Here is a 17,038-nt window from a genome sequence, read left to right as displayed (position 1 = left end):
TTCATCATTTTTATTTCCATTTCCATCGATTTCGGTTTAGATTTATCTCTGTCAACGTTTTCATATTTTTGCAAATTAATTATTATGAATAATATTTTGCCAAGCCCGCTACAAAATCCTTAAACTATTGTTTGTATATATTAAGATGTATATTTAAGAATTAATGCTTTTCCATTGGTTTGTACATTTTAAAAGTAATTAATTTAAAATTGTTATTGCTTTTTTTGCTTGATTAGTTTTAGAATTAAATTGTAATTTGTATGCGTCACTTTTCAGTTTTCAACATGATGAGGTACAGACAACATTTATAACTTTATACAACTTCCACGAATTCCCCTCCCTAAATGGGTATTATTGTCTAGATTGTTTATGGTTTATATATATTATAAATATTTATTTTACCTGTGCCAGGACCTTGGTTGCTCGAAGCACGCGACCCTGCATCAAAACAGAACAACAGTTGCAGAATGACAATTGGACGCTTCGTTGTTCTTACATTGCTTGTGGTTTCTTTGGCTTTTCTTTCGTGATCTCTGATGCTGCATATAGTTACAGATATTACCATGTATTTTATATAATAATAATGGATAATATTACTATTCCATACTATGCTTGTCTGGAGGTAGTAGGTTGATCTTTAGGTAGCTTTTCAAAACTAAACTTGGATCTAGCATAGCCAAAAGGTAGTTACCAATTTAAGATTTTATACTACTAAACTTTGTCTTTCTTTTTATAGTATTAAGAATTTATTTATATTTTAATTCCCATAATATTCCCTTAAAGATTTTGAAATTAAAAATTCTATTCTGCATTTTGTTTCTAATAAATGGAATAACCAAAGAGATCAAAAGCAACCAACAACAACGAATAACAAAAAGTGTGTGTATGCCACTGCATAGCCTTGTAATAAATTATCTTCTATATATATATATTTGATATATAGGTTGGCCAATCTCCAAATATCTAGTGATATACAGACATTGGCCTGGTCAAGCACTGGCACACACGCACGCAGAGAAAACAGGGAGAAGCCATCCAAAGGAAGCCAATCTTTAAGCAATATAGATCCTGATCAGAACCAAAATTGCAAAGGAATCAGCTTCCACACAGAAAATGTAATCATCTATCAACTGAAATACCATTAAAGGTAAGTTCCGAAACTCTCCAAAGGTTTTAAAAACAAAGATTATGAACCAAAACAATTGTTTTCTAAACTCTCTAGAGATTTCATGGAATTCATAACGAAAATATATATGACCTGTTGATATGTAGTTTTTGATTGATTTAAACCTTAATTCTGTGCTGGTTATGAAGCTCCTCCCTGGTAGATGCTACTGGTTGTTCGGCTATAACATAAAGCTCATAGAGGAGCGTCAGTCACGCCCAATTCTCTTGTGTATCTGTTGATGTTTGAGCAGGTGCGCCTTCTGGCGAAAGGCCTTGGCGCAGACATCGCAGCGGAAGGGCTTCTCGCCCGTGTGAGTGCGCAGATGCACCTTGATATTGGACTTGTTGAGGAAGCCCCTATTGCAGATGCTGCACCGGTGGACGGGCTTCTCCTTGCCCAGCAGACCGCTCAGATCGCTGGCACTGAAGCCCGACGGCGAGATGGCGCTCATCTGGGGCGTACTGTTGGGCGGACCACCGGTCTCGCCCTGCTGCTGCTGCTGCTGTTGTTGCTGTTGCTGCTGCTGCTGCTGGCTGGACTTCTTCTGGGAGCGGGATCGCTTGGCCTTGGGTGTACCGGTTCGCAGCTCCGAACCCGTCGTGCTGGCCGTTGTGGTGTGCGGATAGTTGCCCAGAAGGTCGGGTGAGCACAGACCGTTGTCCTTCAAGGACATTCCAGAGTTCTGCATGGGATAGCCACCCTGCTGGTGGGGATTCCCCGTCGCCTGATTGCTGCCCGGGGGATTGCTCAAGTAGCGCGGATTTATCATCAGACCGTTGGGATTATCCGTGGTGCTGACCACAGATCCGGGCGGACTGCAACTGCTGCTAGTGGCTGCCGCCAGTTCGTTGCAGTAAGAGGTAGATGTGGGCGCCTGTGGATCCCCCTTGCCGCCAGCACCCTGTTGTGATCCTCCGCCGCCCGCGGAGCCTCCATTTGGAGGACCGTTCTGGAGGCGATTCTGCAGCAGCGGCATATAGCCGTGGCTGAGGAGGCTCTGAAGCGTGGAACTGCTGGCGTGCATGGGCAGGGGACTGTGCGGCAGCATGAAGTCACCGAGGGAGTCCTGCTGCGAGACCAGGACCTTAGCCGACTCCTGCTGTATGCAATTGCCATCAATCCAGGCATCGAGATCCATCCAGCTGTCCCGCGTGTCATTGTTATCGTCCTTATCCAACTGATTGGGCACCGTGGTGTCCGCAATGGCGGAGCCTATAATGGCCGCTATGTCGTCTATGGAGTTCATATCCACATACTCCGTCAGGTCCTTGTAGATGCGAACGCCGCTGTTGTGCAGGGAATCGGCCACCTGATCGATGGGCGTCAAGGTGGCTATGCTGGGACCTGGCCCATTATTGCCATTCACCGAGGATCCATTTACGGAGCCGCTCATCACACAGCTATCGGCGACGGAGTAAAGCTTAGAATCTAGTTGACTATCGGCGAAGAGCTTGACATCTGCCAGGCAGGCATCTGCTCCTCCATTACCGTTAACACCACCCCCACCGCCGCCGCCACCACTCCCGCTCAGGACACTCTCGGGCAGGCAGGTGGAGGAGGACACGATGTTGTGCTCATTGGAGTTGGAATTGCTGCTATTGTTGCCATTGACTCCCGCACTCGACTGTGTCGTGGATGTGGGATTCGATTGGTAGGCACTCTGCATATAGTTGTTGTTGCTCTCATCCGGCAGCCTCTGGGCAATGGCATGGTAATGGTGGCCGGAGATTCCATTGATGGAGAGATGGCCGGTATAGCCGGTGAACGGAGGCAGCGGCTTCAGGTCGGAGAGGGCATTCAGCGAGGAGCCGTTCAGCAGCAGGTTATCCAACACATCCAGCGAGTTCTTCTGGTCCGCATCGCTGGGCAGCGAGTCCAGGTCGTGCTCCAGCAGCAACTTGTGGCCATCGAGCAGATACTGGTCCTGGGCGGAGGTCTGGGGTGGTCCCCAGCATGGACTCATCAGCAGGCTCTCAACTTCCGATTCACTTGGGCCGTTCATGCTGCAAAACTTCATTGTCAGTGGGACCCAGGTGATCGAGGCGAATCTTGTGGCGATCCGAGGGTTAAGCTGTTAATACTCTTTCCAGGGATCAATTTTTACTCTGAAAGAAAATTAGAAAGAAAATGGTGGGATAATGGTTAAACTTGTTATGATTTGTATTTCTTTATGTTGATTGGAATGATCTATTACAGGAATGTGTTAGAGATGTTTGAAGCATTAACAAAATAGCATGAAGTCTTAGTATTATCCATATTTCTTGAACTGTGATTAATTTATTCTTCTAAATAGGTTCAAATAATGCAAGTAATGATGGTCTTTAGCCTGATACCTTATGTCTTACTCAAGTTTTCCCTATAATCAATTTGGCATTAGCTTCATTCATCAAACTTAAGCCATAAGATCTAAACCATTCACAGATAAAATATCTCAAGAAATCCCCTAAGAGGTCTATACCCGATCTTAGCTTGAAATTAAGCTTACACTGGGCTTCCGCTGAGATGGAGACCCCAAACCTTAAAATATTTAATTAATTCCCATATCTTACGCTTCCCCGGATTCTCCCTGCACTTGCTGACAACCTGACACATCGATCCCTACCTCCAGATTAGACCTCACTAATGATTCTTTAATATGAAAATATTAAACCTAAGAAAACATTTTCTGGCCCGCCCGTTGACTAAGACTCCTATATATATTTCCCCCCCCCCCTAGCGAAAGAGATTAAGTTAAGACATTCGATAAGCCTTAATGTCTAAAAAAAATTCCCAAAAAAAAGGGGAACGAGAAGCAACATCATGAGATGCATAGGAAACTACAGAAGAAGAAACCGAACAAAAATCGATACCAGAATCGGCCAATAATAATTTCCAAACGGTATTTGGGTCAAAACATTAATAATCAGTTAAATTAGCATATAAATTGGTGGGGCCAGCGGGAGAGGGGGCTAGCTGGCTAGAGCGACAGAGATAGAAGAACGCATTTGGCCACGAATGTGTGATCGAATTCGATATTTGTATTGCGATGGTGCACACGCTTGATTGGAACCCAACCAAGTGGAAGTTCTTCAAGGCACCACCGATCCAACTTCTTATAAAGACCGACCAACGAAAGCGCCACAACAACAACAACGAAAACACACAGGTGTGTAGACCCAAAAAAAGCAAAATAAAAATAAAAAGAAAAAATGAGAAGAGGCAGAGATGGGCTACACTAAACGGTACACATAAAGAAATTAAAGATAATCATCTTACAATTAAAATAAGATGGAAAAATGTTAGATTTTTTCTATGATAATGATTTTAATTAATTGCTTAAACTTAAACTATTACAAAAGAGGAACTAGCAAATATATGGATGATGATCCTTTATCAATTCTCATTTATAAACAGGGACTTAGAAGAATATTTTGAATTTCTAACTAAATTTACTTATACAATTATGATCCATTTAGCCTGCATGGATCTTTGGACAAATTAAATTATTAAAATACTTTTAAAAAATAGTTCGTAATAGAAATATACTTCTAATATTGCGAAAAGGTATCTAACATTCTTATTCAATTTATATTTTGATAGATTTATGATATTAATAAAACCTTTTGCTTAGACTTTTTTTCATTACCCATATTTTTCCTAGTGTATAAGTTCATTTGGTTAACTAGTTGGAACACAAAATGAAACGAAATGAAATGAAAGAAACGGTAAAGCAACAAGAGACACCCCTCTCTTACTCTGTCTGTCCCTGTCTTTTGTGCATAAACAGTTAGCTTGATTTCGAGGCTTGGCCAGAAGAAGAAGAAAAATGAAGAAGAAGGCGGCAAAGAAGAGGCAGAAATCAAAGCTAGACACTGTCCAGCTGCAAAGAGAAAATTTCGCTTTCAACAGGTTGGCGTTGTAGCTAAGCAACATTTACATTTGTACATTTTTGCTTTTGTTTTTGTAGATTGCCAGCAACATGTTGCTAGTTCAGCTAGCATGCGGAAAGCAGAAGATGAAGCCACAACAGTCGCTCAGCCGACGTCGACGTCGACTTCAACGTCAAGCCAGCTAAGCAGGCGCAGCTAAGCGTGGCGGCAGATCAGTGGCCGCGGCAGAGGAGCGGCTGAAAAACTACCGTTAGCCGAGAGACGACGAATAGACCTGCTGACATACTTCCGCGTTCGGCAAAGCCCGATCGTAAAGCCGAAGCCGAAGCCCCATCCGATGGAGCCCGGCTTTGGCGCTTTGGATCTTTCTCTCTCCCTCTCTTTCTTGCTGACTTGGTAATTGCTGAGTTTTTGGATGCTCATGCTCATTCTCATTACACCAACATTGTTGTTGGCACAGTTTCGTGGGCTTTTGTGCTGTTGTTTCACGTTCGTCTTTGATTTTATGAATTTAAAATTGCAGACCGTTACACTAAGGGAAAACATTTTAAATTAAGCAAGAAAAAAGGAAGCTTAGCTGAAGTTTGAGTAGTTTTGAAGTATGCTTAAAATATTTGCATTCTTTGAAATAATATTTGGTAACAGATTTTACGCCAAATCAAATTTTAAAAATGTCATAACTAAGTTAAAAAAGCATATATGTATTTTAATACGGAAAGCTATACTATGTTAGTTTTTTTTAAATTAATAATTTTGCATACTCAATTATAAATTTAAAAAAATTTAAAATTTTGTCTATTTTTGAAAAATTTAACGATGTAACCCCTTATAAAAATTCGAAATTTTGAAAAAAAAAAAAAAAATGCAAAATTTAATTTTTTGGCCGGACATGGCTAATTTGATTCGGTTGTTGATTCTGCTTAAGAATATATATGATTTATAGGGTCGGAAATGACTCCTTCACTGAATAAAATAATATTACCAATGTTAATCAAAACCTTTTACTATACTGCTTTTTAATTGTAAAAAATATTTATACAACAAGACAATAATATAAAAACTTGTAATTTTTTAATTTTTAAGAGTGTACGCCTAAGGCCTTAAGTGACGTTCCGATGCTGAGTTTATAGCTCACAGAAGAATTGAAATTGGCGTGAAATATTTTTTATGGCAAACAAAAATCCCACTCATTCCCATTCTGTGGCTTCAATTCCAGAGTTTCAGGTTCAGATTCAGATTCGGACTCAGAATCGGTATCTGACTCGCCTATTGTTATTGTTTGACTGCGCGTCAGATTTTACACATTTTTTTTTTGTTTTGTTTGACCGGCGTTTTATTGTTGCTGCCGCCTGCTACATGAGCGTTTTGCTTTTAATGAGCCACATTGTAACGGTGGTCTGCCGCTCCGTTTGCATTTGAATGCCCACCATCCTCCTACCGACCCACACAAACGCACGCACACTTAGCACACCTGAAGCACACACCTGAGAGGCACTCACACCATCGCACAATTTGCGGGGGAGGCGACGCACAATGGGCCGCTATTGTAATTTGAGCTTGTAAATGGTCAACAGACTCCACAATGGACAATGTCAGCTGACGGAGATCGCCTGCGACTGGGGGCATTATAATTACAGCTATGTCAGTCAGTTGGCCGGGCTGAGAGAACCCCTTTTAACGGTTATTCCAAACGAATTAGTGCAAATTTTTGACACTCGAGTGATTTTATGACCTTTCTGTGGGTTCCGTTTTTTTTTTTTTAGTTTGGTTTAATGTGTTGATTAGGCTGGGGTTAGCTTTTTGTTTAATATTTTGACAATAGGTCAAATTTCAACGAGCCTGATGATTTAATTATTAACTATAAATTTAAATAATTAAAGTTATAATAAATTCTCTCTCCTACAATAAATTATAATTAATAAATATTCGAGAATTTATTTCTCCTAATTTAAACCATTTTCCATAACATATAAATAGCTGCGACAAACAAAAGACTTAAGACACAAACCTCATAAAAACTAGGTTGCTTCATTTCGACCTAGAATCTTATATAGAATTAAGAAGAAAAGGCTGTTACCATATATAGAACCAATTAAAATTAAACTATCTCCAATTAGCTAAACGATCTGCCGTTATGGTATACAGATACATCCCACAACTAACCCAGCTAAATCCCTTCACAATCTCCCACAGAATCTCGGCGGCAATTGATCGACCAAACTAACCTTACCTCGAAGACAAAAAAATAACTTATTTAACCATCTAACAGGCAACTAAATGTCTGACCCAAGCAATTGACCAGCGAAATGAACTCTAAACTGCATCAACACAACACGAAGCGGGCAACAGCTGCTGCTGATCTGATGGAAATTGAGTTCTTAGCGTTTCCTAGAAAACTCGAACGGAAATTGGGCTTAACCTTTGGCGGCAATCAACTTCCGTTTAAATGTTCGAACACGATGCCGCGCCAAAGGTCAAAACGTTTTGGCCAAAGTCAAGCTGCAAACACTTTCCTCCCGCCTCCTCACGAAACCCACAAACAAAAAAATGAAAAGAAAAATCAGGTCGGCATTGGTGTTTTCCGCGGGGTCGAAGGCAGGGCGGACCAATGGATCGCTGGAAAAGCGAATGAAAAATTATTTGATTGCAAAATTTACAACCGCAAGAAAACAACAACAACATCAACAACAAAATAAGAAAACCGCACGTACTAGCTTCCACTAGCTCACACAAAACTAGGAAAAAAAGCTTTGACCAAGACCGAGAAGCCGAAAAAAAGCCTCGGAAACGTGTGGCTTGCATTGAGGTCGCCATCCGTCATTGAAGGTTTGTGATGCTGTGCGGCTGCCACAGACACTCCCCTCGCAAGGCCCCTCTTTTGGCCACCTCGGATGTGGATGCAACAAATTGTTGGCAGTGAAAAAGAACGAAATAAGGTGTCCGCCGTTGGGTTACTCTATTCTTTAAATAGTAAAAAGCTTTGCTTACATCCGGGAATGCCTTACTGCGTTTCAAATCTTATTTGTTTAAAAATATTATATATACATATTAGAATTTTACAATTTGTTTTAAATAATAAACAAAAAGAACACGTTCTTGTCTCTTTTAAGGGTATTCAATATACCAAGAACTCGACAGACAAACTGGAAACTGGGAAAACTGTTGGCCATGGCAGCAGCGATGGGAAACGTGCTCGGTCTTGGTTCTGAATTCTCAATTCTTGATTCTGGGTCCTCGGTTCCAGTTCTTCATCTCCGCTGGCGATGCGCCTTGGCAGCTGTGCACTTGACCGCACATGTGGCACGTGTGCTGGATGGGATCGGGATGGGTATGGGCATGGTGAAGCTGTGTGAATTGTGGCATACCCATGGTTGTGGTCCCCTCCTGAATGACTAACTAACCCAAAGACAGACGCGGAGCCCAGCCCATCTGCAGACTGGCCAACAAATAGGCGCACCTTTCCACTCTAGACGCTATCAAAGATCTTATTTTCTCAGCAGGGGACAGAGAAAAAAAACATAGGAGCTAGAAGTCCATAAATAAAGCGCTTTTTCAAAGGTATTAATATTAATTATAGCTGATTTTTATGCTGTTTTATATATTGCTTACAAATTTTAATAAAAATGGTAGTAATCTAATTTTAAGTATTTTTCTTATGCATTTCTTGACTATTATCTTGCAGTGTACTTGGGCATATTGGTCCAGAATAACCACAAATGAAAAGTGAGGAGTTTGGCAAATGGGTGGGCGTGCAGTTAGCCTGTCAGCTGTAGCCTGTTGTATATCAAATGAGTTTGTAAATGCTGGATGGCCAGGCTATAGCTATCTATCTATCTGCAGCACTTGAATTATGTAGTTCGAGGTGTAAATTAGGTTTTAAATGCTGTAAGGCTTAGTTTAAGCAGATATGGAGGGGCGTCAAGAAAACTTGAAGTAGTTCGTCCGGCATTACTTTAAGAACCAGTTTAACTCTCAAAGTGAAATTAAATTTGCATTTTATTGGGGTTTTAAATATTACTATTTAGGTTAATCTATTTCATTTTCTGATTGACCAGTTAGTAATGGTAATTAAGTGGATAAATTAAATATCCAATTCGCTTTACTTGACTAAGATTATGAATCGACTTTAAAATTATTATTTCGATATGACATTCCTTTTAACAAATCAAAGTTTAAAAACTCATAACTAAGTCAAACATGCGTTAATTTTAATTCGTAAAGCATTCCAATGTTAGTTTTTATTAGATTAATAAATCTGCAAACTAAATGTATGATTTAAAAAAATTAAAACTGTTGCCAATTTTTAAAAATTTCAATATATTGAAATTCAAAAAAATTTTATTTTGGCCGGACATGGCTAAATCGACTTGGCTGTTGATTCTGATCAAGAATATATATGATTTATAGGGTCAGAAATGACTTCTTCACATTGTAACAAGCTTTTGAATAAAATTATAATACCCTGCCAGGGTATAATAATTATTAGAAATAATATCTATTTTCTCTGAAACAACTCATAGTTAACTCATAAAAATAAACAATATTCCACATCTATAAATACCTCAAACGTATAGTTCTTTAAACTGGTTATTTTATACATATTATATTTGATAAAATTCCCAAAATGTAAAATGCCCTAATTGAGTATTGGGAATAAACAGGTTATTCGTTCACTAACTTGTTTATTTACCCCTTTTCCCTACACATTTCCCTCTTCGGCCACATCTCTTTTAATCTATCTTTAAACTCTTGTGGCTTTTAGCCACTCAGTTTTATCGTCAGCCACCGCTTAGCCATGAATGAACTTCTGGCACAAACAATTTGCTCTGCTCGACCAGCACTTGACTCGGCTCGGCATAACATAACTTTTGGGACCCGTTGTCCCAGTCCCTCCTCATCGGGGGGACTCGGACCCAGACTCGGACTCCAACTGCCGTTAGCCTCCATGGCTTCCACTCCCTTTTTGTGGCCAACATGTGTCCGACAAGCGAGATGACAAGCTGGCGATAATGCCCAGTCCCGAAAGCCGGACGAAGGCTTGGCGATATTTTTATGACTGAGGCTGTATTTCCAGAGATAAACACACTAAACAAATGCTGTCAAGTCTATGCAGTTGGTTATGGGAAAGCCAAGCAGGGAGAATCATAAAAATAATTGCAGAAAGAAGACCTTTTCAACAACAACAAAAAAAGAGGCATAAAAGCTTTTAGTTAATATTATTAGTGATACCCAAACCTCTGTTTCCAAGCATAAAATGCTGACTTGCAGACTTCTAACTTAGGCTGAAATGATCTTTATAGTTTCTATTTTCTAAATATTTAAGAAACTCCACCCACTGGTAAAGAATATTCTCTTGTTTCGTATTCAAATGAAGAATCATGACATGGTTTATCACATAATATATATTTTTTGCTGTGTACTGGGGACCCTCCACACCGATGAACTCCCTGAAGGCCCAGTAACAACTATGCAAATTTGTATATTTTTTATGATGCTTAACTATTTTTAGTCGGTTTTTTCTCAACTAGTTTTTTGTTGTTATTTAAATGCGACGCCCGCGATGTGTATATATATTTTTTGTTAACTTTTTATGTGTGCGAGTGTGCGTGTCGAGACTCTATTATTATTATTTTTTTCGAGAGTTTGTTGTGGTCATCTGAGAGAGCAGCGGCAACAACCACAATGACAACATGTCTGGCAAGTCCCAAAAAGCATTGCCCAGGTCAGCGAACTTTTTTCCTCAGCGTTTGGCTTTGTGAATATTATTTGCGTAGTTTATTTCGTTTGTAGTTGTATTCCCATTGTTGTGCAGCTAAATGTGTAAATTAAACATAAGATTTCTTTAGCCAGAGAGACTCCTTAGCGGGTGCGAGTTGGTTTAAAAATATTTCTGAATTCATACATATATAAATTTGCCAAATTATTTGATCATCTTTAGATCTTGGGTAATGATCAGCTAATGGCTGAAGTTGATTGGGCGGTTTAACCCCAGGTTCTGATGATGATTGCTAAGTTTTTAAGTCCTCGGCAATTGTTTGGCTTATTATATGATTTTAATAATGGAAAAATATTAAATTAATGTTAAAATAGTTGGATAAAATGTTCAAAAGAGTTAGGTAAATATTTAAATAGTTTTATTTAGCGAGCACTAAAAACCGAATCCTTTCAGATGTTAATGTTAATTAGATTAATTAGAAATATTTCCAAAATAACAGTGTTTTAAACTCTTTTTAAGTTTACGTACTAAATATTTTTGTAATAAAGAAATAAACCCCAGAAAACTTCATTTCCAGTTGAGAATTTCTCATTTTCCCCGAATTAGTGCATCAAATTAAAGTGATAACATAATTAACTGAAAGCTCATGGCTTATATGCCCAGCTCAAGAACTTAATTTCGTTTCATCTTTTGTAATTGATATGTTATGCTCACCGCCCCATCTTCTATCTTCACGAACAAAGCGAAAAAAAAACACCTTAACTCGCCCAGCACACCTCTTAATTAAAGATCGAATCGGAGCCGATTGTGAGCTCAATTTTGAAATTCAATTAAAAACGAAAGAAGAAAATCAGACAATGTGAGGGAAAGATATATATATATATATAAAAGAAATACAACAAAACACCAATTTTTAACCCAAAATGCAACTTAATGCTTAGCGAATTTGTTACGCTCATTGACGATGCCAGGCAGCTGAAAGAGTTGATGTTGGTGTTGATGTTGCTGCTGCTGCTGCTGCTCTTGATTTTTCTGTTGAGCCTATTTCATATTCCATCTCACTTGGGACTACACAGAGAAAAAATTCTAATACCAGTATAAAATATATTTGTATATAAGTTAGACGGACGATGGGAAATATACCCAACAAAGTTAAATGTTTAAGTCTTAGAAGCTGATTACATTTTGTTCTAAGACTTAGGCCTGTTTTTAACTTATACTAATGTATATATCTGACTCAATTATAATTTTAAAATTTGTCTTAATATGCAAAGGAAATATTTCATTAACATTTTTAGGGTTACTTCTATATTGTCCATTTATTTTGTAATATTTTATTTCATATTTATATTAAATAAAAGCTTCTCTGTCATTATCCCCAGTACTGCAACTTTTGTCTGACACCATTTAATGAAATAAATATGTCAGTTATTATTTAAGGTATTCTTTTAAATTATTTTCAATATAAATTGGTTAAGGATGTCAAAATATCTTATAAATCGATCAGCTATACCTGCTATATACTTCCTGCTAACAACTTGTATGCACATGATCTACATTTTCAAGAAAATAAATAGGGAAATAATAATTTTAATTTTTAATTATTAATAAAACAAAGAAATATCCCAAAGTAATACCTATATTTTAAGATTAAATTACGCTAATTTTCAGTGTATCCATCGCTTGTATCTGTATCTCTATCTCTCCCACTTTGCTTTGTTTTTGGGGGAACAGCCGCTTGCCGAATGAGTAAGCGTAATTTTGCGTCATCTAACGGTACAAACAGCCGCTACTGTTGTTGTTGTTGTAGTTGGAGCTTTTTAATTTTTTTTTTTTTTTTTGACTGCCATTCATTCCATTCTTAACGCGCCGATTGTTGTTGTATTTTAGACCATTTTTGTCAGACAAACAAACGGTTTTATGATTTATTTTTAGCCCAACCAACGGCTTGGCAACAGTAGCCGCCCCTTCCCCTTCCCCCTTTTACCAAAAAAAAAAATACAAAAAAAAACATTTAAGTGCTAGCTGTAAAACGGCAAAGAAAGAAGAGGGGAAGAAAAAACACTTTACTTCCGACTGCAGTTGGGAAGTTCGTTTTGAGGTCGGCCCATAGAGGCTTAATTGTTTTGGAATTATTCTATTTTTCAGTTCGTTTCCTTTTCTATTTCTTTCTGATGCACATTGCGCATACGTCATGTGGGAAGATCTTAAAAGTGGGAGTCTGGGTTTAAAATGATATAAAAGTGAGTGAGAAGATTTAAAATAATTACAGGAAATACCATTTTAAAAAGATATTAATCCAGATTTTGCAAAGAAAAGTGAGCCTTTAATGTAAATATATATATTTTGTGTTAAACAAATTGGGTAATTCAAAGTAATTTTATTTAAAACATCTCTTTTAGGAAAGCATAAAATTCAAAAACCCTTTTTACTTTTGTTTTAATTCTTTATATAAATATAAAACATATAAGTTTCTCGGTTTTAATAAAAAAAGCAAATATACAATGATTTTATTAACTATTAATAGAACTGATCGTAACAAAATGTAAATATAATAATGACGAAAGCATCTAGATCACTCTGAAAACCACAAAGTTTATAAATTACATGTCATAAGTTACTTGTCTCATGCATATTATTATTTATATTATACTACTGGTTCTCCTAAATCATTTAAATAAAAGTATTTCAAATGTCATTCTGCTGACTCACAATCAGATCAGGTTTTCACTCTAATTGTTTAGCTTTAATTGGGTTAGGGAATTCAACAAAATAGAAAATTTAAAGCTGGCTAGACTAGAAAAGAACATTTTCTGCAATAGTTCCTTTACCTCAGCATCGAATTCCATTCCCGTCCCTAATTAGCATTGAATCCAAGTCAAGATGCCTTGTCACTGCCCATTAGTGGCATGTGAATTTCACAAATGTCATAAGTAGAGCCCTAAGGAGATGCCCCTCCTCCTCAGAGAATCCCCTTATGGCCCCATCCCACCTGTCTACCGTCTATAGGCCGTCTATTTGTATTTCATAACAGGTGAGTAATATGCGAACGAATCGGAAACGATTTCGGTCAATGACTCTTGCCTGATTTGTTTATAAGCCAGAATTGAGAATATTCTTCTTATTAGCGCGGCCGTTGACTTGAGGAATTTCGGTTTGTTTGGTTTTTGATTTTTAGCTTGGCTATTGGGTATGGATATTGGGCTAGGAGACTCATTCATTACTTACTGTTACGAAATTGCAGCTTCAGCTAATGGACATTTTGAAAGAATTCCAAAAATGTAGCTTCTATATTGTCCGATTTAATTTTTGCTGTTGTATTCGGTTCGCTTTTGTTTGCGATAATCCTTGTTTGGGTTTTGTGTTTAATGAAATAATCCTTTTTGGGGGTGTAATTTAAAAATCCTTTAATATTTTGATGTTTTAATTATTAGTACTTGATGGTTTACGTGGGTTGTATTTGATAATTAAATATATAAAAAGCCAAAGCCAAGCAAATAGAGAAGAACAATACTTGCAATTTTTGTAGGTTTAAATTTATAAATAGTTTTAAAAACATTGGGACAGTAAAAATTAATAAATTAAAAAACCAAGCACCAAAGTAAACAAAATTAAAATGCAGTAACTTAAAAGCAAATGATAAATGCGGGTAATGCAACAAAATAAAATAAAAAAGTAATATTTTTGTATACTCACAAAAACAATAGGAGGAAGACATAAAATTATGCTTAAAATAATGAACGGGGAGTAAATTGTTTGTATTATGTGGGATATAAATATAGGTCGTGGATGATAGTTCCGTGGTGGATAGAGGTTTAATTTATATCGATTTCCAATATTTTTGGGTTTATTTTCGCTTGTCTTATGTACAATGGGACAAAGCAGCTGATTGGGTAAATAACAGATCCTTGTGTTGTTCTCTGATTTGTTGGAAAATATTTACAACAGCTTTTTTGGGAGTATTGAGCATATGATATATTTTATTTATATTTGATTTGTTTAATTTGTATAATTCTTTTGTGAATTTTAACTTTTTTGTGTTAAGCGTATTTCCTTTGCTGTTGTTGTTTTTCGTATTGCACTGTTTTTATATTTATTGTTGACACTTTTAGCACTTTTGGTATTTGTATTTTAATTGTAATGTATTTGACAATTTCTTTAACTCTTTGTCAACCATTTTCACAATTTTTTGGCTGCATTTTAACCATAGTAAACTGTGTTGTTGTTGTTGGTTCACTTATTTCTTTTTTCTATTTTGTTTGCTTTCTTTTTTTATTTTTGTATTTTTGCTGTGGGCTTGTTCTAATTTCTGCTGCTTGCTTTTCGATTATTGCCACTTCACATGTTCGCCAGTATCTGAGTGTAAGCGTGTGTGTGTGTGTGTATGTGTGTGGGATGAAGAGGAAGAGATCTCCACGTCCACAATCGAACCGAACCGAAGAAACGAGCACGCGAATAAAACGCAGAACTAGGAGAATCACACAAATCCGAAGACGTCGACGGTAGAAAGCCAACTGTGCGCAGGCGCAACACGAAAAGAAATTTCCGAGCCAAGAAGTTCAACGGCGACGACGGCGGCGACTGCGGCGTCGACGCAGGCAGCGGCTCGTAGCAACGGTTGCAAAGATACAAAACAGAAAAAAAGATACAAATCACGTTCGGTGAGCGCAACCAGATATCGCGCAACAAGTTTGAGAGCCAACATGTTGCGGCAGGTGGTCGAGGTCAGTTCGAGACGTCAGTTCAAAGTCAGGGCTAAGTTTGTTTATGTTGCTGAAATTTTTACAGAAAAAACAAACCCGTCGAGATTTATAAAACTTTATTTAGCGAAAAATATTAGTCATTTAGATCTGAACCTACAAAAGGAATTAAAATAATTTAGTATGAATATGGCTATGATATTTTTTTCTTAATTTTTAAGAATGTGGGAATAATTGAAATATTAATATTGGTTAAACATGAAGTTGCTCCCGTAAGGTTAACATTTTTCTTTAAGAGGAAATATCTGGTTTTTAGATAAAATAATTGATATTAACATAGCTACCAATTTTGCTGAGCTCTAAAAATATTTAAATAAACTTTGTATTACAAATAAAACAATTTAAAAATAAATACTTCAATATTTATTTGAATTCAAATATATATTTTATTGTTTAAATTGGTTTGAGCTCATCGCTTAGTTTAAAAATCTCGATCATACCTGTTCGATGCTCGACTGGCTCTCTTTCTCTCTCTGTTCATTTCTCCAGCTCTCGCTCTATCGCTCTGTTCCTCGGTCGCATACAACTTGACCTACTTAACAAAAATTTAAACATTTTTTCCTGTTATTCCGCCTTGTAAACATGTTGCCGGCGATTTACAGTTCGCCGGGGCCCCGCAATTCCGCCAGCAACATGATGCTGGTGGGTTCGTTTGCTGAGATTTTTGGTTGCAGAACATTGCAGTGTAAGTTGTAGTTGTTGCATTTCCTCTTTGGCACTTGTTGCTATTGTTGTTGTTTTTGCTTGATTGTTGTTATTGCTGGTGCTGCTGCCGCCGCCGCCGCTGCTGCTGCCGTTGCTAACATTGTTGTTGTTTACTTGCAGCGCCTGTGCAGTTAACGGTATCGCTTCGAAAATGAAAGCTCCGAGCAGCGCTCACAGGTTGCCGTGTTTTTTGTGTGAATTTTTGTGTTTTTACTCACGACTTTTTGCAAAGTTTTTTTTTTTCGTTAATTCGATACCCTAACGATGGGTATTACAATGGGGACTTAAGTTGACCTTGTTAAGTATTTATTTTATTGGGAAAATTATTCCTAAATAGATTTTTCTTACTCCCCCTAGGTAATCAAGGGTTTAAGTATTTTATTAATTTTGGCAACACCCCGCTAGGAGTTTATTTAAACTTTTTTTCTAGTGAAAGATATTTCATTATTAATTAATTAATCGATTATTTAACACCCTCGGAGTTTATTATTTATTTAAACTTTTTTATTATTAATAATTTATACGAAAATGTAGCTTAATAGATACTCTCTCGACCCATTTTACGTCTATTATTTTTAAAGTAATACACAAATTTTATATTCCTTTTCCAGGGTATTCACCAATTCGTTCTCCAAGACTCTGGCCATATCGTATAGAGGTTAGTATCAGTGTTTGTTGGCACTGGCATTAGCATAAACAAGAGCCGCCTCATCACCCGGTGTTGACCAAATGCAACTGCGTCACTGTGATATTGGTGGGGTACTTTCCCCGTCGCCTCCTCCCTGTCCGTCTGGATTTACTGATCATGTTTATGCCTCAT

The 17,038-nt window shown here is 37.5% G+C and overlaps 1 protein-coding gene across 2 annotated transcripts; it reads right to left on the bottom strand.

Moving 5' to 3' along the window:
* Positions 1-1,264: 1,264 nt before the first annotated feature.
* On the bottom strand, positions 1,265-3,185 carry ich (zinc finger protein ichor). 2 transcript variants are annotated; one of them, XM_086838924.1, is made up of 2 exons: positions 2,675-3,185; positions 1,265-2,644 (listed from the first exon to the last, which is right to left on the bottom strand). In XM_086838924.1, the coding sequence occupies exons 1-2, from the start codon at positions 3,183-3,185 to the stop codon at positions 1,374-1,376; spliced, it is 1,782 nt and encodes a 593-aa protein (XP_086695050.1). In that variant the 3' UTR covers positions 1,265-1,373. The 2 variants fall into 2 exon arrangements, with proteins under 2 accessions (XP_086695050.1, XP_020818508.2); XM_020962849.2 differs by having other exon boundaries at positions 1,265-3,185.
* Positions 3,186-17,038: the final 13,853 nt, after the last annotated feature.

Source organism: Drosophila serrata, unplaced genomic scaffold (assembly GCF_035046125.1).
Source record: "Drosophila serrata isolate PLE 108 unplaced genomic scaffold, ASM3504612v1 contig_360, whole genome shotgun sequence".
In the NCBI taxonomy this organism is placed as follows: Eukaryota; Metazoa; Arthropoda; class Insecta; order Diptera; family Drosophilidae; genus Drosophila; species Drosophila serrata.
This window is presented reverse-complemented; position numbering and strand designations above follow the sequence as displayed.